Source organism: Talpa occidentalis, unplaced genomic scaffold, assembly GCF_014898055.3.
Source record: "Talpa occidentalis isolate TD23 unplaced genomic scaffold, MPIMG_talOcc4v2.1 talOcc4.8, whole genome shotgun sequence".
Lineage (NCBI taxonomy): Eukaryota > Metazoa > Chordata > Mammalia > Eulipotyphla > Talpidae > Talpa > Talpa occidentalis.
Window position 1 is genome coordinate 116660649 of NW_023605194.1, and position 27240 is coordinate 116687888.

The following is a 27240-nucleotide window of genomic DNA, read 5'->3' on the forward strand; positions in this document are numbered from 1 at the left end:
CGGCAGATGAGGAAAATGAGTTACAGGAAGGTTAAAGGAGGAGAGGTCACCCCGGCCGCGGCTGCCTCCCTACAGCCTCCTCTGCTGGGGGAGGGGTGAAGACCCTCACAGAAACCTGAGGTACACCTGAGCCTACAGGAGGCATATAGGTATTTTGAGAACAAAATCAGAAAATGATATGTTCTAAAATCCAAAGTTCCAAGTAACCATCAGGTCAAAATGGATCCATTAGTGACGACTAGGCGCACCCATCCTAAAGACAATACTATTTTTGACCTGTTTACAAGAATGCCCTGTCCAGGTGAGCAGGGAGCTTCCTGTCCACCTAAAAGGCACCAAAGAAATGAGAAACGCTCCCCCTTTTAGCAACATGCCCAAGTCGGGTATGTTGATTTCTTGAAAATTATCTCAAAGCAGGGCTGGCAGCTGCCTGCAGGTTGGGAACAGGATATCAGCCATTGTAAAGGCTTTTGCATGTTGACAAAGGCTTTTGTCACCCAGGGCAGGTCACAGGGAGATGCTCTGGTGCAGTGTCTGCAGGAGGGAGGGCACGCCAGGCTAGTGATCACTGTCAGTGAAAAGGCCCTGATGCCCTTGATAGTCTCACCTGATTCTGCAGAGTATTTCTCTATCTCCCCCAAGGTAGCTCAGGTGTGAGTTGATTCAGGTAACGATTTGCATTTAAATTTAAGATACTGATTTTATTTTCACCACAGTCATCCTCAGCAGCCCCCCAAGCAGGCTTTGAGAACAGGTACAGGGTCTAGTGGGGGGGGGGCACAGAACCTAGCAGAGTTGGTGGGACCCACATCTGGAGACCCCCCACATCTGGAGACCCCCGCTTGGGGCCAGTGTGGGTGGCCATGTCTGCTGTAGCCTGGAGGGTCTGCCTACAGCAGCTGGTTGAATGCTTTACAACGCTAAGTTGCCATGACCCCACCATATGGTAAATAATAGTCAACAGATAACAGCACTGACTGACACTCCTCTGAAATAAGAAACTAACTGAAATGTGGAGAGCTTCAGAAGAATTTTAAAAAGACAGAGGTTTAAAATTAACTTAAAGAAATAGGATATGCCTTTTGCAAACTGTGTTAAATGTTGATATTTAAAGAGAAGATAATCTCTCAGATTACCTATACAGCCCCCTTTTTTAAAAGCATAATTTCTAGGCAGAATTCCCACAAAGCAAGCAAGTTAAGTTCTCAAGGATTAGGTTCCTAGAACTCAATTTTAAGTGTAAGAGATGAAAATTAAATTATTCAGAATCAAGTACTTCCTAAGGTTAATTCTAATGGAAGTCTGCTTTAAAATATACCTTCTACAACAATTTCAATGAGTCAATATTTTGTTTTTAAACTTGAGATATAACCATCTTCGTACCATTCTATCATAATTAAAATCTATAGCTGTTCCAAATCCTTAGCATGCTTACAGCTCAAGGAGTTAGAATTCACTGGAATCTTTCGACAAGACATTTCTACATTGGTTATACCAAACAACTCTTTGCTGTAAAAATTAAGTATATTTATATATATAACCAGAACACATAAATCTAATTCTAAATTATTTGCTCTAGACTGAGTGTCACAGGACTTATTACATGATGCTTGGTTAAGAGAATAATGGCCTCCTCATGTATTTCTGGAACTGGTGTCTCTAACATGCCATTTCATTCCATGCCCATCAAATGCACACTTCCTGGGAGCTACTAGTATAATTAGTAAATCTCGCCTCATGTTTAACAGAATTCCCCATTAATTTCTTTCATTTTATGTTGTAAGTGTGTAATTCATTCATGCTTCCACATTACCAAGTTAATGCTACATTTTAAAGCACTGGTATATCAACCCGGGATAAAATGGTCATAGAGAGTCTATTTGCTGTATCTTAGCGAACAGCAAATCCTGAAAGCATGTATTACTGCCAGGCTTGCCGAGAGTAGGCAACTTGACCTTCAATTGTTGCTAATGGCTGTTCGCTATTATTTTGAGTCACTTCACAGTACCTGGCAAAAAGGATTTACCTTAAAATACAGCAGAAGATAATATAATAAAAGGGGAAATTTCTTATTATAAGAGAAATTGACAAACCCAGTGAGAGGAAGTTTCAGTGTTTGACAAGATATTTGAAATCTTTTCTAAATTATTATTTTATGCAAATTGAAGCTTAATCCTTCAAGTTGTGATGTACACTTTTAATATTTTAAACATCCTATATTATTTATTGCATATATATGATAAACAAATATATTTCTCAGATTTTCAGCTTAGTTCAAATTCAAAGGACTTAGAATTCACTCCAATGAAAGACATTTCTATGAAAATATACTAGACCATTTCTACTCAACGTTTGCAGTATACCCGTTTCCCCAGGTGTCCTCCTAAAACTGTCATTTCTTAGTATTTGTTCCGGGGCATTTAATTATCTATTGCAATTCAACATGGTGGTGGTGGGGCTAAAGACTTTCAGAAAGAAAAATATTCCTTTCAAAATCCCAAAGTAATACAAATAAGTCATCAGTCTGGAAACAAGGAGGGAAAGAGATAAATAAAACCCAAGGCCTTCTCCATTGTCTTTCAAAGAAATGTGAATTTTAGTTCTTTCCATTTTTCTACGTGCCCCCTATAATCTGTGTTCAGGATAACATTTAAACGGCTGTTTCCATAAAATACTACTAAATAAGAGAAAGTTATTTTTCTGTCAACATGAAAGATGTGAAGACAACAGCTAGCAAGCATTGCTGGAAGACACGAGAACGCCAAAGATAGAGAAACTGTAGCCAAGGAGAGTGGATCCTAACTAAATCGTCTCTTTAGCTCTCAGGCTGGTATCCACTGGGCTCCACCGATCGCTTTCCCTGTTATCAAAGACAATAACTTGTCTCTTGCATCTCAGTGGACCTCAATTAGACAGCATTATTGCATTTATGTAAATTATATAAACTTTAAAACTCAGAAACACTTCTCTTTGGCAGCCAGGGCAGTGGGAGCCCTTGGGGTGGTGGCTGGAAGGCACAGAATACTATATTTTTGAGATATCAGTATCTAGTTGAGGCCTGGTCAGTGATTACACCAGTGTGATCACTTTGTAATAATTTCTTGAATTACACTTCTATGATTTTCTATGTGCTTATTATGCTTTAATAAAAAATAACATGAATTGCTAATTTATGAAATTTACTCTAATAATGAATCAAGACATTAGATGGAAATATAAATAACAGTCATGAGAATTGATAAAACTAGATAATTAATAAGAAGGACATTTCTGAGGAGGAATGGCGAGTCTGAAATAAACTTTAATAGGCATATGCTGAAATATCAGCGCATCTCTGGAGTTGCTTAAAAAACCAAGTAAGGGGCAGTTGTGTGACTTTTGGATGAAAAAATATTTGGCCAAGAGTTGAAAATTGTTTAAGCTGGAGAAGAAGGAGGTTTAGTACACCACTCACTATTTATATATGTGCCTGAAACTATGCAGGCACATACCATGTTTCATAATATAATTTGGTAGAGTGGTAGAAAAGATTCTATAATAATGTTCTCTTTTGCTGCTGTTCTTATCAGAGAGAGAGAGAGAGAGAGAAAAAGAGAGAGAGAATGAAAACACAGCCACCCAAGCAGAGGGAGAGATCATGACTTCCAATGTAATATCTGGTGAGTCCTTCTATGACAAATAAACCTTAAAATCACACCCATAGTGACAGGCACTGGGATCAGTTCTGGCATCAGGTACATTCATGGTGGGGGAAAAAAATCTACAAGAATTGTACACTAATTTTACTGGTCAGCTTCTGATTTGCTATATATTTTTCAGAATAAAATAATAGAAACTGTCAAAATAAAACCTTAGCTCTAGTAGTTATGGCCATTCCTACCACCATTTCAGCTAAACCTACGTGTAGAATATTTTCACTTACACACAATTTCGGGTGTACATCCTGCAGACAACGTATCATACCTTTGTCTACCAATGCCATTGGCCCAGAACTTCATGTGAGGCATTGCATGTTGAGACAAAATCCAATGATGTATTTAGTTAATATGAGAGAAGGTCTCTAGCTTGGCTGTTTCTGCAGGGTAATTCATAGTTTTATCCAGGAGATAGATACATTTGATTTTAACTTCATTTATGTATTATTTCAATGTTTAAATCTTTTTTTGGACACTTACTGGAAAATTTTTACAAGAGAGTTAACAAACATGCTTTTTATGGAATAAAATTTTCAAATGAAATAGTTTTTGGTTCCATATATTAAGCTTTAAAAACTTGATGGCAAAGTAAATTCAGTGTTCTAGCATGTGTAATACACAATTCACTATCCTACAGAGGTAATGCTGGAGTGGAGTGTGGGATTCTGGTTAGCTCCAACATTAAAAAAGGAAAAAGTTCAACCAAGTACACACATTTGTACAAGGCGAAAAAATTTCTTCCTCATAATGTGTAAATACTGGGAGCAGATATCTACTTTCTCTACAGTGTCATGGTTCATTTTCTTATATATGCATCAGAACTGGTCCTAGAATAAATAGTACAAGCAGTTGCTTAAAAAAATAAAAAAGGAACAGACCAAAATTGAGAATTATCTGCTTCTTAAGGACCATATTGTCATGCTAACAGCTTCTGATAATGAAGTAGCCACTAGTTAAACAAATTTGCTCTGTTAAACATAATCACTGTCTGTTCTTTCTCTAGCAAATGACAGAATTTAAACTTAGATAAAAAAGAGAATGCTTCTCTATGAAAAGTATATAGGTGTAATGTATTTACAAAGGAATCATGAAAACAGAAGACACATATATTTATAATCACTTGTTGATGTCAGTGACTTCAAAGCTGTCACTGACACCTTAGTAGCGCTCTATTGTACTGATTATAGAAATTTTATTGAAATCAAGTTCACAGATGATGTTTTTAATCTGCAGAGCAACAAGGAATGCATCTCCAGGAGAAAGAAAACAGTCATGTGCCTAGCCATAAGGCATCAATATAATGTCAGAAATGAATGCCTGATTTTTATCTGCAAAATTTCCAGCTTATGATGTGTTTTCATCATTTTCTTTTGTGTGTAACTACATTCTGGGGTTCAGTTTTTCGGATATCCTGTATTCTTTACCCCAACTGATGTTGGCGATTAGGAACCACTAATGCAGAAATCAGGGAGTCTAGTGGGACCTCAGTACAAAACTCCCAAGATTTTATTATACTTGGGGAGCGTTAAATTGCCTCACATTAGTGGCATTTAGTCTTGATTCAGTGTGTTATTTAGTCTTGAACAGTGAACCTCAGAGTCCAGACGGTTTCCATCTACATTTTCTTAATGACACTATCTAATTCCAGTTAAAAGTATTTCAGAAGACACAGGTTCGCCCAAAAAAAGTCTGGCACATTGAGTATTGAATCATGTTTAATGATATTTATAAGCAATTGAATTTGTATATTCCAGACTTATATACAATATCTTTATAACTTAATGCATTTAAATTTTGACCCATAAATCTTCGATATGATGAGACAGGACAAAATACTCAAGTAGATTTCCTTTTTCATTGAATAATTCTATTTATATTTTAATAGATAATCTTCCTTTGTTAGGCTCACATGAAGGAAAAATGCTTATATGGATTTACTTCCAATGTACAAAATAAGAAAGAGGATGGAAATGATCTGTAATATAAAACGAGGTATATAGTCGTATTAATATGCTAAATGTTAACTCAATAATATACAAACTGCACAAATCAAACGGCTGTAAATAACAAATGAAGACTCACATTCAAAGGTGTGCAAACTATTAGCTAAAGACATAAATTACTTCGATCAATTCGGTCTTTTCTGTATACCTTTAAATGTATAATATTTTGCTTAACCATACATTTGTGAACTCAAAAACTAGTACTTAATAACATGCAGATAAATAATTCCTTCATGAGAATTAAATAAGACAGAAGTGATTAAAATGGGGGAAAACATATACCCACTAGCCTTATAAAAAGCTGAAAAATCAGAGCTAAGTTATAAAGCTACTAATAACTAAAATATCTAAAAGAGAAATTGACTCAAAGATCAGGTAAGAAAGATGAGTAATTAAAATTTTAAGAGAGTTAAGATGTGAAACAAATGGAACTCCTCCTGAGGATGTAAAATATGTTCTTAGACCAAAAGAATTTCAAAGTCGTTAAAATCTCAAAGAATTGAAAAACGCCAGCACATTTTACAAAACCCACTAGTTAACTGCATTTCAGTGTTTTGAATGAGTTCAAAATCTACCTCCCATATAAAAATGTGTGGGTACATCTAGAAGGAAATGCTGCTAATTTAACACTAAAAAAAGGAAAAGGATAAAGTTTGCCTAGAGATATCAAAAATTACATGTGGATGGGGTATGACTAAGAATGTTATCACAGCATTAAAAACCATGTGAAAACTCTAGAAACATCATTCATTTGTCATCACGCAGTTATTTAGCATTTATTACATGCCTAGCTGGGTGATGAGTCTCAAGACGCCAAGAGAGTAGGGGACACTAGCAGTCCCCATGTACCCAAAGGCACACATTTTAAGTGACACGTGGTAAGTCACACAAAAGCGCTAACATCTGAATAGACGAGCTGCCTACAGAAACCGGCAGGTATGCATGGATGTAAAATGAGCTCTGTTTCATATCTGCACCTCAGAAGGATTTTTACAATGACTTTCAGTTTAATTATATCAGCTGATGTAAACCATTGACACCAACGAAGGAAGAAGAAGAGGGACTAGTTCACCAGTTACCGGAGTCATGAGATAATTAGTAAATGGGTTGTCATTTCTCCAAGTAGTAAAATGTAAAATCCAGTGAACATGTAACATATTCAGTTAATCATTCAGTGAACAGTAAATATAGAGGAATTGGGGTTGAGAGTTTTCTTAATCCCAAGTTATTTGTTTCCTGCCCACAGAGTTGATGTGAGTGAACTATTTTGATTATGAAAGATTAATTCTTAATTCCCTAATAAAGATGTTGAATTAAAAAATTGAAAAACTGGTGTAACTTGAAGACCTGAGATTTGTTCCAAAGAGATAAAGTAACAAAATAAGAAAATTAGTGAGGTTCAGAAATCTAAACGTATTCTTATAAAGAGAGAGAGAACAAAAAACTCAGAAAAAGGATATTATACAAAAGGAAGAAAAGAGGAAAATAAAAATAATCCTGAAAGAGATGTCCATTCACCCCACAATGGACAGAACTGTTGAGATCGAACTGTGCAAAAGACCCAGAATAAACATACTTGGTCGAGGGCTAGAGTGTGTGAGGAAGCACTCTGCACATGTGACACCCAAGGGACAAAATCCCAGAGGAAACACTTCCCAGGGCATATCTCTTGGAGAGTGAGGTGTTGGGATGGGACATCCTTCAACTCTGACCCCCCGACCCCATGCTCTTGCCACATTACTGTGTTCAATAAATGGCGACGCCTCGCATGACTGCAAAAGACTAAGTAAAACACACTCTACAGTCTCAATCAACTCAAAGTTGGCAGCACACCATGGAAATTATTTAGATGGAAAGAACTTCCACCAAGTGAGGTTTATGGTAAACATCTACCTAGTTGTTAGCAATATTTAAATGGCAATATTTAAATGTGATGTTCTGCCATCTTTTCTTGTGTTATGGTACAGAAGAGCTGGGGAGCAACTTCACAAGGCTCAAAAGTTGGCAAAAATAAAGTCAGATCAGGAGACAGCGAGTGTGATTTTTTTTTGGCAACATGAAGTAGACTAACTGCTGTGGGGTATGAAGGCAGGATGGCCCGAGTCGCTTATCCAATGAGGGCTCTCCACAATCCTAGGATTACAGAAAATGTTATGGATTTAGGATATAAAATGGCATTATGTTGACATCATTTTTTTTTACTTTATTCAACATAATTCGTTACGATATAACCTTTAACACAAATGAAGGGAAGATTTCCACAAATACATTTTGGCTGAAATTTCACTGGTTACTTCCTCTTCGGGATAAACTACTTTTGCTGACAAGAAATGAACAAGTTTCCAATTATATCTTTAGTACTATGATGTTTAGGCTACTTTGAATGGACAGACATCTTAAGAGATGATGTTCAGAATTTCATACCAAATAATGAGCAAGAATGATTACAAAAATGATTTCAAAGATACTGTTTTAACTTGTGGGTTTTCTACATGATATTCCTAGAATAGCTTGTATAAATTATATTCCTGAACATAAATGATTGTTTCTGATTTGCTGAGGCTATCAGATTGCCTCATTTGGCAGGCTTACTTTAAATAAGATGTCTATATGCTCAACAAATTTTTGAAGTCCTCATGATAAAAATGCAAATTTTTATTTTTAATTTCAAACCTGCAAAGAATACTTTGTCTTGTTTCATTTTAATAAGGATTGAAATCAAGGATTCATTTTTATGGAAAGCTAAAGTTTAGTAGTTTAGTATTATTAGTCTAGTAAAATTAAAGGCAAAGATAAGCTAAAATACATGAATATTTTACCATCCATGTAAACACTGCCCTTTGAATATAAGACAACAGTGCACGAGTGTAAATTCATTTCCTGTTCTCAGCCTACCCCTGTTGTCCTCATACGTGTCTGAGCAAACTACATTACAAAAGAAATGTAAGAGGCAACCTCACAAAGTGCTCATAATGAGAAGGCAAGTAGCTGGTCAGAATGACTGCTGATAAAAAAGGCTTTCATCTAAAAACTGCATGGTCATATTCTTTATGGCTCTTTTCTTAGACATTAAAGAAAGCACATGTGATCCTATTTAGTAAAGTACATTTTTTGTGAACACACCTACTTTGGTGTAAAAGAGGTTTCTTGCTATTTTTTATTTTAATGTTACAGAGGTATAGAAACTGAAAACCTTGGCGTTTAAACAATGATCTGGTTTGTATCATCAAGTAGATCATCATTTCCTGGCCATCCTTTTATAAAGAACAGGGGTCGCCTCATCAGATTTCTTTTAGAATTTACAAAAATAACTAAATGTACAGTGATTTTCCCGAACAGGAAAATGTACATTATGATCATTTAAAAACGAAACACATGTTTAGCAAAAGGAAAACTGCTACCTCAATAGTTATTTAAGCATCCTGATTAAAAGCAAGTAATTAGTGTCAATTTTTAGCTTCTTTTAATTACGTAAGGGATGTGCTTTTCCACTCAGAAGATGAGAGTGTTTCCATTCCTGATGACAAATGAGGCAAGCTTTGCCTACACCGCTGGGGGCCTGGGAGCAAAATGGCCAGGTATGGTTTACTTTATAGATTTAATATGACATTAATTATAAAATTGATCATGCCTATTAAATCAGAACCATGATGGAATTTTTAAGAAAATTATTTGAGCCTAAGTTAACATTAAAAACAACAAGATTGAAAAAAAAATTTCAGATGTGGTCAAATTTCAATGTGAAATAAGGACAGATGTAAACAACACTGCTGCCATTTTCCTGCTTATTTTTCAGCCAAGTCACATTTTACCCAAAGCCTAATTCTGAGCAGCGTAAGCTGGCTAAAGCAGAAAAAATAAATGGTTATTTAGAAACTAATTTATTCTAATGCCTATCTGGAGAGCATGTACACACACCGTCATTTTCTTGCTGAAATGATAGATCCGTTGTTTTTATATGTAGCAACACACATAGCTGCCAACTGTCTCAGAATCCCCAAAACAAGGCTTCTCAATGGAAACACTAGGTTCTTGAGAAGTAGAGCAATGGGCCTTACAGTATAGGCAGCATTAATATCCTTGCTAATCCAAACTGTGACTGTAGTCCTTAAAATTAACAAAAAAGACTAGCCTGGAAAAAATTATTTGTTGGATATTTAAAATTTCCTTTCTATGATGATGTGAATGAGGCTTAGTAAGAGCAAAAGAAGATGGATTGATATATTTTTTTCATAGCTGAAGTAAACGTATCAGCTAATCTATACTTACAGCAAATATTGGTATTTACTCATAAAGCCAACTTTCCATTATTCTGAAGCATATCCTTGTTCCAATTTGGCCTTGAAATTACTGATACTCTCTCTAACATGTGGACTGGTGGAGTCAATCAAGAGTGAGGAGATATGGTTCAAAATTGGGAGCTGCCTGATTTTTAATAACAAACTGAAAATCCAGAACTTAGGCTGCATCAGAGTCCTCACTTATTCAAACTCGATGTTGAGGCTACTTGAAATCACCGCTATGTATCAACGGGGGAGTAATCTTTAGACCTTTATTATCCAAATCACACCCTAGCCTGTTAGACCTCTGCTCCCTTTCGAGTGTGTGTGCTCACCTTATTTATCACAAGGCAGAGTTACGGGGCACTGACATGCTAAAATACCATACTCTGGGCTCATGGCTCATCTAAACAATCTGAAAAACTGAGCACACTTCTTCATAAAGCACCCGGTGGTCTTCCGTCGCCATCACAATGTCTGATTGCCAGGGCCTGCCTGCTCTTGCTATCACGGTCCTGTCTGTCCTTATCATCAATATCGAATCAGAGCTGTCACATTCCCACCGCAATCAACCTAGCCGTGACTTCTGCACCACCCAGGTCTAGTATTTTCTTCCCCGTAAGGATCCGTCCCCACCCCTACCTCACAAATCATGAGAAATGATTCACCTGCAGTCTGTCCCATCATTATTTTGCACTGGAAGATGCAATTAACGAAACATGCAGCATGGACCCCTATACAAGACACAAGTCATCTTTTGACTGAATTGTGATGCGTTCCATCCTTATCCAATATTAGTTTCTGTGGTTTGACCAAAACACTGAATGGGCACTGGTATTTCTCTACTAACTAAAAGGAAAAGATTCATGTCATCACCGAGCTCCTCAGAGGGGATACTCTGCAGGACCTCCGAGCATTTTTGCTGGTCACAGTCTGTACGAGAGGACCCACTTAGAGAATGTGGTCCCCAAACTGCAATGGTCAGCATCTCAATGCGAAAGGAACTATTATTTTAAATGAAGGGAGATGTTCTGTATGGAAACGCCTCCTCTCCCAGCCCTTGGACTCTGGCTACAGACTCCAGGCCACACCCAAGGTGATGGAACCTTGCGGACTGGTCAGGGAGGATGCATGATTTCCCACCTCAGCCTAAGGCGCTCGAAGTCACTAAGTAGGGGTGTCCAGGAGAAGGCTGGCCCCACGAGGAAAGGACATCTCTCAGAGACTCACATGTCCAGAGCCTATTCCCACCTTATTGCCATCCTTCCCAACCCAAGCAAATCGAGTCAGTGGCAGAACAACGTCAAAGGAAATACGAAGAGGACTGGAAAGAGTCTCCAAACTAGCAGCCAGAGCTATGTGGATGGCCATCACCAGCACATCCTAACGCAGGGGCCCTGCTCCTGGAGGGCAGTCCCCAGGGCGAAGCAGGCCTGAGAGGCACTTCTGTCCTGGTTTCCGAGACCCAAGTGCACCCTATTTGTACGAGGAAGGGCGCGTTGCGCTCTCTTCCCGCCACGGGAACACTTTGATGCAGCCTCTGGGGTGATACTTACTCAAATATGGTGGTTTGTAAGGCGCTCGTGTATTAGACAGCAGTCCGTCCAGCTCCTTCCTCTCCAGGGTGCTGTGCAGGGCCTTCTCTTTGCCAAAGGTGGAGAAGGACCGCTCCGCCCCGGGCTGGGCTTCCGGAGCCTCGAACACCTCTGCGTCGGGGACTGAGTCCATGCCGGGCACGTGCAGGTTGCTGCGGTAGTCGGCGGCCTGGCGCCCGTCTGCCGGGACGAAGGAAGGCATCCAGCACCGATCCGAGTGGCCCAGCGCCTTACATTCCTCGGTGCAGTTGGAGAAGAGGTCCATGCCTGCGGGCGAGACACGAGACCCAGAGGTGGGCTTCAGGCACAGCGCGCTCAAGTCACAGGGCCAGGGGCAGAGGCGGGGAAGGCGTCGCAACTGCCTTCACCCTCTTAACCCGGCAGGTCCAAAAGTCTCTCTGCATGGTTTGGGAATTGGTAAGACTCTTGGCCCAAAGACCCCTCAGATAGACGTTTCTAAGCCACTCGGGGTACCTGGAGGGAAAACATTGGCTGTAAAGTTATTTAAATAGTTAGGAAACAGTGAGCAGACAGAGAATGAGAATTTTTAAAGGAATCTCTGACAACATGGCTAACAGAACGCACCCAAGGGCAAAGTCTTGATCAGCCACAATCAATACTGATGATGCCCCTGATCATTTCTTAACCCTTCGACAGCCAAACACTGACCAGGAGGCTGACATGGTGAGCTCTGGACATGCACCTGACCCGGGCAGGGGAAGACAGACTGGCCGCGCCGGACACGCCCGCGAGGGACAGGCCGATGCAGGCTCTCGGGGCTTCTGGAAAGGATTCCCATCTCCCAGGGACACTCTGCGGCCCATCCTACTGCGGGCCGCCGCCAGAAGGGAACCAGCGACGGTCATTAGTGAATCCAACAAGGAAAAGGAGGGCGGGCGAGCGCAGAGGTGCTCTTGACAAACACCTCATCCTGGTTCCCGCCTGGAAAGCCCGGCCTGCTCCACAGCGCTCCTTGCTTCCTCGTCCTGGAAGAGCTGGCGTGCGAGTGAGGACTTCAGGTTTCACTGTCTCACAGATGGACAAGGCTATTAAATCTTATCTGATGACGACTCAAGGAAGCTCATTCAGTTGCTGAAGCAAAGTATAGCAATTTTCAAGCACTAGGGACTACTGTTTGATATTCGTTTTGATAATTAGCACTATACAGAAAAACAAGAACGTGAGCCAAAATCGCATTTTAATGTCTTTCTAAAAATAGTAACTTATTTATTGAACCTGTTTTAAAACAGGATCAATCTGAAGTACACAAAGCGGGATTAGTCTGCATGAAAGAAACTCTCAAATGTGAGTCTAGGCTGCAAAAATGACAGATCTTTCTTGACCAACAGAATAATATTTATTTAATGACCATACTTGGTTGTTCCTTCTACAAATATCAAGTGTGATTTCAGCTCTTGAGCACGTTCTAGTTTTAATTGCTGGTGGTGTTCTGACATAGACTGATCTACGAGCTTGTGTGTATGTCAACATCTGTCTATACAAAATAAAGGTGATAATTTTTCCAAATTACTGATCCTCTGGCTTACCCACAAGTACTCTGGATTTCTGAATAGATCCCTCCATAAATTATGTTCAACAAAATAATACCAAGCTTCTTATCACATATTAATCTCACCTTATAATGACTTTGTATTTTAAATGGAACTATGTATAATGCCAAGTCTGACTTCTATTATAACATTCCATTGATAATTGTCATGCATAAGTCTGGAAATAAATTACTGATCAGTGAACTGTTGAGGAGTTTAGACGTGAGCTGAAGCTGGGATGAAGGAACCATCCTAAGCGCCGCGTGTCAGACATGTCAGTGTTTCTCTAGACACCAGACAAGTTCAGTTCTTTATCCTGTCTCTGCAAGGAGATACGTAGGAAGAAACAGAGAAAGGAAGGCAATGGCCCCGGGACACATTGACAGACTGGGTCACTTGATCGCCAGCCATCCTTGTTGTCAATATGAGGACTTAGCAGTCGTATGCCCTCCATGGATAGGGGGGTAGGAGCCACAGGGTCACAACGCACCACCAATGCTCCCTATGAAAGAGTGATGGGGAAAAGACTTTTTTGACAGCTGAAACTCCCTTTAGGGTAAAGCCATTTTAAGCAATTATTTATTTTAAAAATAAATTCAAGTTATGTTAACTTGGAAATGGATGGAATTAATTCAAATAATAAGCTAGGAGTGTATTACCAGAGCCTAATAAATATAGATACTAAGGCAGAGCTTGGAATTAAAACAATTTTTCTACACGTGACTGAAAAATGATCACTTAAAATATCCCACAGGGGACCATCGACAACCTTTCACATCTTTTTGGGTGCTGGTACCCAAGGACTGGTGATTCTGAAGATGATAAGCTCACACACATAAATGTCAATTCACTATGTTGATGCTGACACCAACTTTCCTGCTTAGCTGCTGGTTGATAAGTGAGAAGGTGCTTTTGGTCCAATTTGGTTTCATGGGTAAATTCTACTCAGTGTGCTCATTTTTTTTTTTCTCTTGATAGCTATGGTCTTCTGCCTCTTTTAATTACTAGAGGCAGGATACACACTCCTTTGATGATGTAGCAAAGTTCTCACGAGTTGAGAACCTGCCAAAATAGTAGATAGTGTGCACTAGAAAAGTGAGGCGTAGGATAGCGGTTCTTTGCGTTGACTGGAACAACGTTAGTTGACAGAACGGGAAAAACACACTAGTGAATAATTTTCTTCATTTAGAGCTGCTCCCCTTGCACAGCTCTCTAGGCCAGAATAAAGACAAGGTGCCCTACTCCATAAGAGTCTGCCCCCCCCTTTATCAGACTCCCCCAGAGGACCCCCCAGAGTCTGATAAACAGGGTCTCTCTTCCTCATGAGGTAAATTCCAAGGAAACAAAATTGATTTAAAGCTACAAATAATACATCGATACCCTTATAATTAGGACTAAAGCCGCTCACTGAAAATGGGGTTTGCCTTCATTTGTCTTTTAGAGACATAGTTTGAGAACCAAGTAAATGTTTCTCACGGGTCCTCACCTTATGGTGCCAGGGAAAGATCAACACTATTTAACCCTTTTGCACTTATCAGTTGTCCCACACATAGAGTATTTGTATGACCACATAAGCAGAGGTATGTTTAAGTTTGCTTGGCCAGGAATGAGTGCACGGAGCACTGGAAAGCGGGATGTTATATACGAGAGACACATGAAATGCAATTCCTTCCTGTGGCTCTTGGGGTTTTTGCTTGCCCAAACTGAGTTCCAAGTGAAAGCAAATTTAGCTCCCCCCACCCCCCACCGCCCCCGCCCCATTTAAATGACTTTACAGTAGAAGGCATAACAATTGTGCAGCAGAAAAAAATGCAGGCCAAACCCCCCTTGGAAATTCTGGTAGTTTCTAAAAAAACTTTTTCAACATATATATTTTACTTGCAATCTCTTTTTCTAGTTATTTATTTTTTTCACTTCTCAGCAATAATCTGTTCTGTAAGGCATGACAGCTGATGTGATAGACTGCCTGTTATGCAGAGATATATTTAGACAAATTTTAAAATCCATCTTTTTTAAGTGGCAAGTAACTTGTCCCTTGGAGTCAGAAGCAGAGATATTACCACTGAGAACAAATTGTGATTTCAAAAATATACTTCTGGTCAATTTGTGCTGTTTTCTGGTGACTATAGTAAGAGAAAATTATGTGTCTTTTTCTTCCTCCTAACAGCAAGTCCTCACAAAATGTTTTTTTTTTTTTAATATGATATATTAATGTAAAAGAAAATTCACACTCAGTTCTTTGAGAAAATTTCTAATCTTGCTTTAACTGATTATAATGGAAAAACCAAGCAATATTAACTATAACCCAAAAAAAAAAAGCTACAATTTTTAGGAAAAGATGCTTTAGGGGTGGAGATCTAGCATCACAATTTATAAAAAATTCAAAACATGGACATGGAAATTTTCTGCCTGTGGGTCAACTTTTGAAATGTTTAGACTTTTCTTCATTTTATCTTAACATTTTTTTTTGCCTTATATAGTTTTTCCAGTTACACATCCACATTTTCTAGTTGTAGCTCAGATTTTGACCAGAAACCTGAATAAGTTTTGCAAACCATGACAGAAATTTATTTTATTTCTAAAGTCAGAAGCTAATTTGCCAGCATCTAAATTGTCACTGGAGTTAAGAAAAGGAAATTTGCATCTTGTTGATATTGTGGTAGTGATGTAATGGCTTAATATAGTTCACAGTGTTAGCTTGAAAATACTGGCAGTAAAAATCACTTTTAATTCAATTTTTAACCATGTAGCATGTATAAATCTCATAATAATAAGTGAAGACATAACCATATTTAAATGCTAAGTTCTCTTATAACTGAAAGAAAAAATTACAGTTAGAAGAATTTGGCTTTTTTCAAGTAAACTATAACAAGCAACATTAACTGAATCACATGTTAGGTTTCTCCTCGTCAATATATGTTTTCAAGAGGCAGTTATTAAAAGTAAATTTATCATCAACCCTAGTATGAGGATGCACATTATTAGTATTCAATAAATGGAGAAAAGTAACTCCTTCCAACTACATAGAGCTCCCAAAATATACTTTCAGTAACATTAACATGTTCAAGCATATAGAACTAAAAATGCTGTATCAGTATTCTAAATTAGAAAACAGAAGTCTGGCTTTTAACGCCACACTAAACAACCCTGAAAACATACTCCCTTTAAGTCTACTTTGACTGGGGTTTGGCTATTTAAGCTGTGATTAATCAGGTTTTTTTTCCTTCTGTGATGGTTTATGCATGCATTTACCGCATCTCCCTGGACGGCTGCCACATCTGACCCATATATCAATCGTGCCCTGAAGAAACATCCAGCACCTTGACAGCACATGGAGAGACAGTGCCACAGAGCCGTGGCCAGACCCCAAGGCCTCACACATGGAGCCAGGTGCAGTGGGCAGCGGACAAAGCTTGTGTGATTCTGTCTGTGTGCAGCTGCCTGGGTGAGCAGAGCTTTCTATGAACAAGATGGGGGACTGCAAATGTCTGAGAGAGAAGACCCAGGCCGGGGGGGCAGAAAGAACAAAGAAGAAAATCATTCATGGAAGAATAAATTGAAGAAATATCTAAAGACGTGAAATAGAAAGTCACGTTACCATAGACAAGCAAAGTGGGGATGCCGGAAAGTTAGGAAGTTTGCAGAGCTGAGGTCCTCGCCTGCATCGTGTGTGCTGCGTGCAGGACACAAGAGCACAGGAGAAATCAGAGCCTGTGCTTCCAGTCTTGTTCTGCTCTGATAATCTGACTTTCCCGCCTAAAACTGACCCGAGAGGGGCTTACTGTTTAGTGTGGCTTTTTTTTTTTTTTTTTTTTGTTCATATCCCAACCCCGGACATAAATGTGCCATGAACAAAATTTCCTAAACAAGGCAAAAGTGGAAGTCACACCTGGCTTTATGAGGAAATAAAACAGATGCACTTACTGATCTGAAATGGACTTAACTTTGGGGAGACATTTTAGCTCCTTGGAATGAGGTTCATCATACACAGCGCAGTATAGACGAGAAGCAAGTCGTTAAGTAAATGCATTTAGTTCTCTGCCTCTAGAGCTTTCTACTTAAAAACAGAAAACACTTCAAACCATCCTCACTGTGATATCAGACATATTCAATCCGGGGACAGTTCAGCACACAAAGGGGAAGCTACTACTTCTTAGCGCCAGTGTGTGATGGCAACTCGGCAACGGCAATTATGGGGAAGCCAGTGGCCGCCCTGTGACTGCTAAGGAAATGCATGCGCAGAGCAGGGATTCTGCAATAATGTGTACATGCTTAGGCATTCAAAGACAGGATTTTCTTTCTTTTTTTTTTTTGCCATTTTGATAAAGAACAATAAAAACTGCCTTACTTTTAAGAATGTTTCCCAGAACATACCCTGATATGTTAAGTTTCCTTTTAATGCTTTGGCATCTCAACTCCTTTGAAAGCAGCATCATCAAAATGGCAACAGGAGTGCCCGGAGGGCCGAAGCCACTTGGCCCACCCATCGGCGAACCTCCCCTCCGGCTCACAGATTGAGCATTTGGGAGAGGTTGGTTTCTCCGTCTTCCTGAGGCTAATGAGTGTGAGGGTCTGAACTAATTGAAATGTGCATTGAGATCAGAGCGGTTCAGAAAGACACAGGGGGAGCGAGCTGGAGGGAGAAAGCAGCCAGGAGCATAAAGCCCACTCTCTTTGGCCAATATGAAACATTTTGTTTCCAAAGTTTTAAAAGGCTGACTGTTGGCTAAATGAGAACCCGAGAAGAGAATGGGAATGAGCCATTCTCAATGTACAGCTTTTTTTTAAAGACAACAATAAATCATATGCCATATATAGGCCAAAAATGAAAGGGACTTTGTGCTCAAATATAAACTTCTGGCAAGACCTGGTGTGTTGTCAGGTCCCAGACACTAAATAGATGCTCTGTTCAGTTAGCGTGAAGGCCCGCAAGGGGCAGGGACCTCCGGGATTTCTGGCAGCGCTCAAGTCTCATTAGGTCTGCATATTAATGACTTGCAGCAATATAAAGAGACCCTTGAGCAGCCTCTCCCCTCCTGCCTGCCTTTCCCAAGACCAGGGCCGCCTCCGACACAGCAGCACCAGCCAAGGGAGAGGCTCGCGGAGTCTCCGCTGCTAGGCGACCGCGGGGCGTCACCGCCCTTTGACCCACTGCCTCCGTGGCCCTGGGGGGCCTCCGGGTGTGGGGGGTGTGCAGAAGGGGCTCTGGGGGCCCCAGCTTCCCTGAGGAGAAGATTCCCACTCCTTGGGGAGGATGAGGCACAATAAAGCTCAGACTCAAGCAGATGGGGGCGCAAGGTGCTCCCAAGGTGGACATTCTCAGAAGCCACAGAAAATCACTCCTTCCATTTCTTAGGTGTCAGATCAGCACAAAACTCACACCAAAAAGGAAAAAAAGAAGTTCAACCAGCACCTTCACAGGTAAGATGCAAAGGAAGCGGAAGAAAACCCAAAGTTTATGAAAGTATTGCCATTATCTTCAGGTTCATATTTTCTATTTTTAAGGGTTGCCTTTAAGTATTATTAGCAGGTGGCAGTGACTGTCACGATCCTGAGGTACTTGGAGGTTAAAGGCACAGAGAGAAAAGCAAAGAGACAAACAAAATAAAGTGAAAACAAGCAGCCGAGGACCCTCCCGGGCATGAGCCACTGAGCCACGCTCCAGCACGCAGAGGCCAGCTCTTGACAGCACACACAGAAAACGGGGGGATCTAAGATGCTTCAGAAACCGACTTTTGTCACCAGGGACGAATGTCCTGAAGCTGGACCCCAAGAGGATGACTCTCCATGACTTCCACCCTGTTCCTTCCCTCATTCCATCCTGAGGGCAGGCAAAATGCACTGTTCTGAAAAGCAGGGACTTTGGGTGCCAGGCACCATATCTCCCCCTTAGCCTCTGGTGACCTTTGGCTGGTCAACCAGTTTCATTCATCTTCAGTGACCTCTTCCATAAACAAGGCTCATAATCCCTTGCTTGATGGAAGATGGACCTGACCAGATGGCGCTCTAGGGGGGCTTGAATGCAACTGGAGGCCATTAAAACAACATAAAGACAGGGTTCATCTCATCTCGGAGCGTGCTCCACAGGGAGTTTCTAAGGACCGTCCCATGGTCACCATCCTCCTGGACCGTGCAGTTACCAACACAGCACAATACACGCTCTCTGCAGAGCCACCGACAATCAGCTGGCAGAGAATGAGCCAGGACATCATCCATTCTAGCTTGATTAAAAAAAAAAAAATCTATAAAAGCCCGGGGCCTTGATGTCACTTACCAGCTGACTGGCCGCGGTTGGTGGCGTCGTGGTCACTGTCACCCTGCTCGCTGTCCCCATGGCCACTGTCTTTAGAGCTTACTATGTCGGCTTCCTGGAATGCAGAACTACAAGTGCAAAGATGCGAATATTAGAATCAAAAAGGTGAAGAAACACAAAAATCATGCTTCTGCCACCACATGGCCGCAGCCGGTGCTGCAGACCCGTCCCTTCAGCTGCCTGCTATTTCTGCACCAAACTAGTTTCCATCACCTCAAGTATAACTCTTGGACACTGAGCCCCAGCAGCTGGATTGAGCTGGTGAAGCAGGTCATGCTTGGGCGTTACCCCCTGATCCAGCCGAGGTCACTGCATGATTTTCATCAAACAGACCATATGTACACACCTGGCTCTGCAGGAAGACACCAGGGGCTGTGTGAGGACACCCTGGAATATACCGAGAAAGCTGCCCACAGATGAAATAGGCCCATTTTTTTTTGGGGGGGTGGTGCATTGTCTACCATACACAGGACCAGGGTGTCTGTCTTTCCCTCACTGGAAATTCCGGCTCCCCTTTATGCTTTAATAGCCAATAATACAGCCAACTCCTACTTTGAGTAGGCAGTAAATCAGCCAGCCACCCGGATAGAGGGGGCAGAAAAAAGAGTCCATACCTGTTCACTCGGCGAGGTCTGTCAACTAGATAGCTGAGCTCTGCTCGCTGGTGTTTAGTCTAGGAAAAAAATAAATAAATCAAGAGCATTTGAGTGCTAAGGGTTTCACTAGCAGTCTGCTTAGCTCCAGGCATGTGTACAGGCTCTCAGGAATTTCCAGTCTGCCTCAGGACCTCAGCCTGGAGATAACCTGCCAGGGCAGGGCCCCATGCAGAAATGCTTCCATCTAGATTTCCAGTAAGGGTAAAATAAAAGCAGAAATGAAAGGCCAATTTTAAATGTGTGTGTGTGTGTGTGTGTGTGTGTGTTTTTTAAAGGGGGAATGCAAATGACTTCCTAGCCAGGACTTCTGTGCTACTCACTACCTCTCTAGTGGAGTCGACCTCTTTACTCTCTGCAGACCTTCTTTCCATGGCCTAAAAAAGTGTTTAGGTGCATACTGGTGCATACTGGTTGACACAAGAAAAAGAGCACGCTGAATAAGCAAAAAGTTTGTATGTTTTATGGAATTATTTTGTTGTTTATTTTCAAAATGTGCTTAAGATACAAATGAGCTGTACAAATATTCATGAAAGTCAATTAATATTATTCTCTAAGACTCAAATAAATAAAAGAACCTGCCAAGAAAGGAGTTCATAAGCACCGCTCCCTCCCCAACTCCTGCTGTCCCCTCCAAATGCCCTCTGCATCCTGCCCCCCTCCCCCCTTGGCCTTGGCCGGTGCAAACTTCCTTTTACACAAATCAGCTCCCCCGCCCCACCCCTTCCAACTTTGCCACTTCTCCATCTTTGCAAAAGAAATCAGAATCTTTCGAATCTCTGATGAAGAAAGCCAACAGCGGCGAGGTACCAAAAGCAGTGGCAAGAGGTGATGATGAGCTAAGAGAGAGAGTGAAGAAGAGTGTCTAAGCCTGTCCTTAGTGTGGGCTCCCAGGGGCTGGCCCAAGGAACTTCCTTCAGGTCCACACTGGGTGGGCGTTGGGCTTCAAGAGCGTCTGTCAATGCTGTCCAGGCCCGAACTGAAGGCTTTTCTGCAACCCGAGTTCAGAGGACAAGAATCTCATTCCCTAAAACATGCATTGGAGTGTAGACGGCTGTGCAAAGTGAAACAATCTACAGCTTACTTTCACGCGCGACGGAGAGCATCATAAACAAAGCAAAACAGGTTGAACTTTATTGACGCCTGGGACACACGCAAAGAGGAGGACCTTTAAGGCCAGTGCCCAAGGGCCCGTGGCCACGGTGCCCTCACCCCTCCCCACCCCAGGCCGGGCACGGCCCTCGCCCCTGGCCCCCCCAGGTTGCTGAGAAGGGCTTCAAGGATGGACAGGAGGTCGGGCTTTTCAAGGAAGAGATGCCAGAGGGAGGAAGCGGATCCCTGGTGGCACAGCACCAAGGGGAGGGCCTGGAAACCACCGAGACCACCGAGTGGAGCGGGAGCGCAGGGGGAATTGGGGCCCAGAGGAGGTTGAGGTTACACACGAAGGGGGAGGGGCGAGGGTGCCCCCAGCCCTCCCTCCCTCCCCCCAGGGATACAAATGAGCTAAGATCCTAAAAACACACAGTGCACCGGGGCCCCGGGCGGCTAGAGGAGGCTCTCGGATGGAGGAGATGAGAGATGGTGGTCCTTGCGCTTCAGCCTTACCTCGTTGGACAAAATGCTCCCGTTGGAGATGATGTCGGGCTGCTGGTCGGCGAAGCCGGTGACGATGGCCCCGCAGGGGTTGTGCTCCGCGTCCGTGCTCCTCGACGGGCTGCAGGGCTTGAGGAACATCAGGTCGGTCTTGGCGGACTCGGGGGTCAGGCAGACCTGGTAGCAGTAATTCTGGTTGTGGTGGTGGGAGCCGAAGCCCCCCGACTCCTCCACGGGCACCTGCGCCGGGTTGCTGGGCGCGTTGGAGCTCTGCACCAGCATGATGTCGGACTTGCTGAGCTTCTTCTTGCGCGCGCGGGCCTGGCGGCCGCAGCAGGCCGGGCCCCCGGCGCCGCAGCAGCAGCACAGGCAGCAGTCGCTGGCCAGGCACGTGTAGATGTTGAGCTTCTTCTCCTTCTGGCAGCGCACGGCCAGCACGATCATGGCCAGCAGGAAGATGAAGGACACGGAGCCCAGCGCGATGATGAGGATGAGGGTGAGGTCCAGCGAGGTCTCCCCGCCGGCGCCCGCGCGGCTGGGGCGCTGGTGCTCCCCGGCGCCCCCGGCCCCGCCCGCGCCCGCGCCCGGGGGCTCCACGGCGCCGTCCGCCAGCTGCACCACCAGGGTGGCCGTGGAGGACAGCGGCGGCTGCCCGTGGTCGCGCACCTCGATCACCAGCTCGTAGGGCCGCTGGGGGTCGCGCTTGGCCGGCACGCGGCGCGCGGTGCGCAGCTCCCCGGTGCGCCAGTCCATGCGGAACAGGCTCATCTCGTTGCCGCGCACGATGCTGTAGGTGAGCCGCGCGTTCTCGCCGTCGTCCGCGTCCACCGCCGCCACGCGGGTCAGCAGGTAGCCCGGCTCGGCCGCGCGGGGCAGCACCTCGCGCGCGGGGGTGCCGTTGCGCCCGGGCAGGGGCGCCACGAGCGCCGGCGCGTTGTCGTTCTGGTCCACGATGAGGATGTTGACCGTGGCGTTGCCGGCCAGCGCCTGGGGGCTGCCGGCGTCGCGGGCCTCCACCTGGAAGCTGAAGTCCTTGAGCTGCTCGTAGTCGAAGGAGCGCAGCGCGTACAGGTAGCCGTTCTCGGAGTTGATGGACACGTAGGTGAACACGCTCATGCCCTGGATCTGGCACTCGAGGATGGAGTAGGCGAGCTGCGCGTTGGCGCCCTCGTCGCGGTCCGTGGCGCTCACGGCGTAGATGTAGGCGCCCGGCACGTTGTTCTCGGTCACGTACACGTCGTACACCGGCTGGCTGAAGCGCGGCGCGTTGTCGTTCACGTCCGACACCTGCACCTGGATGGACTTGCTGGTGGCCAGCGCCGGCTCGCCGCGGTCGCGCGCCACCACGGTCAGGGTGTAGGCGTCGCCCGCCTCGCGGTCCAGGGGCGCCTCGGTCACGATGGTGTAGTAGTTCTTGAAGGAGGACTTGAGGCGGAACGGCACGTCCCCCAGCAGCTCGCACTGCACCTGCCCGTTCTCGTCCGAGTCGCGGTCGGTCACGCTGAACAGGGCCACCACCGTGCCGGGCGCCGCGCCCTCGCTGACCGCCTCCTTCACGGTGCTGAAGCTGATCTCGGGCGCGTTGTCGTTGGCGTCCAGCACCCGCACCAGCACCTTGCAGTGCGCGGGCACGGCGTTGGGGCCCAGGTCCTTGGCCTGCACGTACACCTGGTACACCGGGCTCTCCTCGTAGTCCAGCTCGCCGCTCACCTCCAGCCGGCCGGTGCGCGGGGACAGGCCGAAGAGCTCGCGCGCCCGCGGCGAGATGTGGCTGCTGAAGGAGTAGACCACCTCGCCGTTCTGGCCCTCGTCGGGGTCGGTGGCGTTGAGCTGGATCACCAGCGTGCCGGGCGGCGAGTTCTCGGGCAGCGACACGGTGTAGACCGGCTGGTCGAAGGCCGGCACGTTGTCGTTGGAGTCCAGCACGCGGATGGTGAGCAGGGCCGTGCCGGTGCGCTGCTGCTGCTGCTGCTGCTGCTGCTGCTGCGCGGGGGCAGCCCCCCGCCCGCGCCCTCGCCGCCGGGCCCCCCCGCGCCGCCCCCGTCCACCGCGGTCAGCACGTAGCGGTGCACCGCCTGCTGCTCGCGGTCCAGCGGCTTCTCCAGCACCAGCTCGGCGAAGCGGTTGCCATCGCCCTGGGTCTGCACGTCCAGCGAGAAGTAGCTGTTGGGGGTGATCTCGTAGTCGCGCAGGGAGTTGGTGCCCACGTCCGGGTCGAAGGCGCTCTCCAGCGGGAAGCGGGTGCCCGGCGTGGCGCTCTCCGAGATCTCCACCGTCAGGTCCGGCTCCGGGAACGCGGGGGGGTTGTCGTTGATGTCCAGCACCTCGATCTCCACCCGGAACAGCTCCAGGGGGTTCTCCAGGAAGACCTCCAGGTGCAGGACGCAGGAGGGGCTCTGCTTGCAGATCTGCTCGCGGTCGATCTTCTGGTTCACGTACAGCACCCCGGTCTCCAGGTTGAGGTCCAGGTAAGGGGTCCGCGAATTGGGCACCGTTTGGAAGCGGCGAGCCGAAAGTTTTGTAATGTCCAAGCCCAGATCTTCAGCGATATTCCCCACGAAAGTGCCATGTTCCTGCTCCTCCTGCACCGTGTAGCGAAGCTGGGAAAAGACTCCCTCCACCATCCAGAGCCAGGCAAAGAAGAATAGCACAATCATCTCCAACGGGAAAGGAAGCAGCTTCCCGCAGCCCGCCAGCCACCCGCTCGCCTCCCCCACCGCCACGGGAAAAATAAAAAATTAAAAATGACAAATAAAAGTGCGCGATGTGGGGGCCCCCGCGGCTCGCTGTCCTTAGAAAAATCTCGTTCCTGTCGCCTCCTTTCAGGGCTTCCCCCAATCCAGCCTCATTTTTCAATCCTAGCGCAGGAAGGGTGACAGGCGTACCCTCTCCTCGCCCGCGAGCTTCGCGCTGACCAATTAATAAGCTAATAAGACAGGCGGCGGCGTCCTTTATCCCGGCGGTCTTGGCGCAGCGCGGCGCTGGCAAATCCCAGGGAGGAAATTTCGGGCTTCCGAGCCTGTCCTCGGGCCGTCTGCCTGCCGCCGGGCGGAGGAGGGGGGTGCGGAGCGAGCGCCGAGGCCCGGGCACCGCCGGGCATGCCGCTAGCGCGGGCGGCGGGCGGGCGCGCGGGGGCTCAGGGGCGCGCGGGCCGGCGGCCGGAGCGGCGCAGGGCGGCTCTGCAGCAGCAAACTTTGATTCCCTTCATGGCTCCGGAAGGCTGGGCGCGCTGGCATGTCCCCCCCGCGCGCTAGCGCGGCTCTCGGGCTCCCGCGGCCGCGTCTCGCGCCGTGTCCATCGGCCCCGCCGCTGCCCCCGGGCGCGCGGAGCGGCGCCTTCCCCGCGGCCGCCCGCCTCGGCCTCCGCCTCTCCGGCCCGCCTCTGCCTCTGCCGCTGCCCCCGGCCTGCGCGCCTCGGCCTCGGCCCCGGCGCCGGCGGTCTCGGCTGGCGGTTCTGAGCTCCGAGCGCGCGGCGGCTCTGTTTTTGCGCAGCGCCCGGGTCCTGCCAGCCAGTGGGCGCGCGGCCCCGCCCGCCGGGCCGCGGCTCATAGGCGCGCGGGGCTGCCAGGCAGGCGCGTCACGCGCGCGGGCGGGGCGGGCGCGGGCGGGCGGCCGGGGAGGCGAGTGTGAGCGCGGGGACAGCCCGGCGCGCCCGCGGCGCCGGCTGGGGACTCGGGCGGAAAGTTCCCGGTCCCCAGCCGCAGGGCACCCGGGCGCCGGGGCTTCCCCGCTGGCATCGGCCGGGCGCAAACACGCTCGCGCGCGCCGCTCTCCCGGGAGCGGGGTTTCCAGTGACGCCCACATTCTTTTCCCTTGCAGGTATTTTCCGCGGTGCCGACCGCGGCCGCCTCGCCGAGCGCCGGGAAAAGTTGGAGAGGTGTTGGCAACTCGCGCGCGCCGCGGGGAGGCTTCCCGGCGCGGGCCCCGGCGGGCCGGGCAGGGCGGCGCTCGTGGGGAGAGCTGGGCGCCGCGGGGCGTGGGGAGGGGGGGCCGGCGGAGCCGTGCAGGCCGGGGGCGTCGGGAGGAGCGGGGGATGCTGGAGACGTGCCCCCTCTCGGGCCGGCCTTTCCTGTGGACGGAGATCCGCCCCCCAGGGCTGGATTCGCCGGGGACCCCACGCCGCGGAGCGCTTTGGCCAGTGCCCGTGGAGTTGCGCCCGCGCGCCCGCCTCGGGGCTCGCCGGCCCCGCGCCCGGCTCCGGGGCCGCGGCATCGGCACCTCCGGGCGCTGCCAGGCGCCGGCGGGAGCCCCGCGCCTCCCCGGCCGAGGGCTGCGCTGCGGCGGCGCGCGCGGGCGATTTTCTGCGTCTTCTGACAATTTGAGCCCCCGCGGCCCCCGCGCCCCCCAGGCCAGACCCCGGCGCCGGCCCAGCCCGGGGCCCGCCCGCGGCGGGGGGCGCGCAGCGGCCACGGGTTGGGGCGGGGGGCGGGGTGCGGGGGGCGGCCGTGCCCACGCGGGGCCGAGGGTGCCGCTGCGGGTGTCTGCGGCCGCGCCTGCACGTGCACGGCGCTCGCTCGCCTCCGTGCTCCGGCCCGGCGCCCTGCTCCCCCGAACCCCGCCGGCGAGGGGCGAGGGGCGAGGGGCCCCTCCCGGGGCGCGGGGGGCGAGCGGCCTCGCGCGCCAGGCCGGCGAGAAGTTAAAGCCGGCGCCAACTCTTCCAGGCCAGGGTGGGGGGCACGAGCCCTGGCGCGGCCGGGCGACGCGCGGGTCCCCGTTGGGGAGCCGGGCGGCGGGGGCTGAGCTGTCCACGGAGCCGCCCCTGCCCGGCCTCCTGGCCCCGCGCGGGGGAGGGGAGCCCTCGCGGCCGCCGGGAGCTGGCGGACCCCGGAGTCGCGCGCCCCCGCCCGCGGGCGCGGAGAGGCGAGGCTCGCGGCCGTCGCCTCGGGTGGGAACCCGGAGGGCCAGTGTCTCCGGGCACGGGGAAGACGCGCCCCCGCCCGCCCCAGGAGGGCGCCCCCCCGGCCCGGCTCCATCCCCGAGCGGGTCCGGCTGTGCGCGGGCGGCGGCGGGGATGCCGGGGGTCGGGGCGGGGGCGCCCCCCGAGCTGCTGCAGACCCGGCGCCGCAGTGGAGGGGACGCTGGCGCCGGCGGCGGCTGAGCGGACCTGTGGCTCGGTGGAGAGGGCGCCACGGCGCCCCTGAATACTAATCCGACGTCGCCCCCCCACTTCCCCCGCCCCCCAGCCCCCCGCTTTTCCCCAGGTCTGCGGACCGGGAGGGAAGGGTCCCGCGCTCCGGCCGCCGCGCCAGGACCCCGGGGTCTTCCGAGCGCGCCGGTGGTGCCTAACGCTCCCGGGGCGCGCGTGGGGGCGCGTGTGCGCGCGTGTGCGCGTGTGCGCGCGTGCCGGCCGGCGGCGGGTGACAGTGCAGATCCGGGCACGCGGGGGAGCGGCCGGCGCTCTGGACGTGCAGGTGAAGTTCCAGCAGGTTTGGGGTGCGCGCCGCGAACCCGAGGGCGCCCGGAGGTGGAGACGCGGCCGTGGCGAGAGCGGCGCCCTCGCCGCCGGGACCGCTCCCTCCCCCGGATCGCCGGCGCGGCCGCCCCCTGCCAGCCGCGGAG

At 48.0% G+C, this 27240-nt stretch overlaps 1 protein-coding gene across 1 annotated transcript in view; it reads right to left on the reverse strand.

The window, feature by feature from the left end:
- The window catches only part of PCDH10 (protocadherin 10), a 39188-nt gene extending 14441 nt beyond the window's left edge, over nucleotides 1-24747 (reverse strand). Inside the window, 5 exon segments of the mRNA XM_037495830.1 lie at nucleotides 11535-11840; nucleotides 19398-19504; nucleotides 20051-20109; nucleotides 21695-23647; nucleotides 23650-24747. Coding sequence (XP_037351727.1) covers nucleotides 11535-11840; nucleotides 19398-19504; nucleotides 20051-20109; nucleotides 21695-23647; nucleotides 23650-24339 — 3115 coding nt within the window. The 5' untranslated portion in view covers nucleotides 24340-24747.
- Between the last annotated feature and the right edge of the window lie 2493 nt (nucleotides 24748-27240).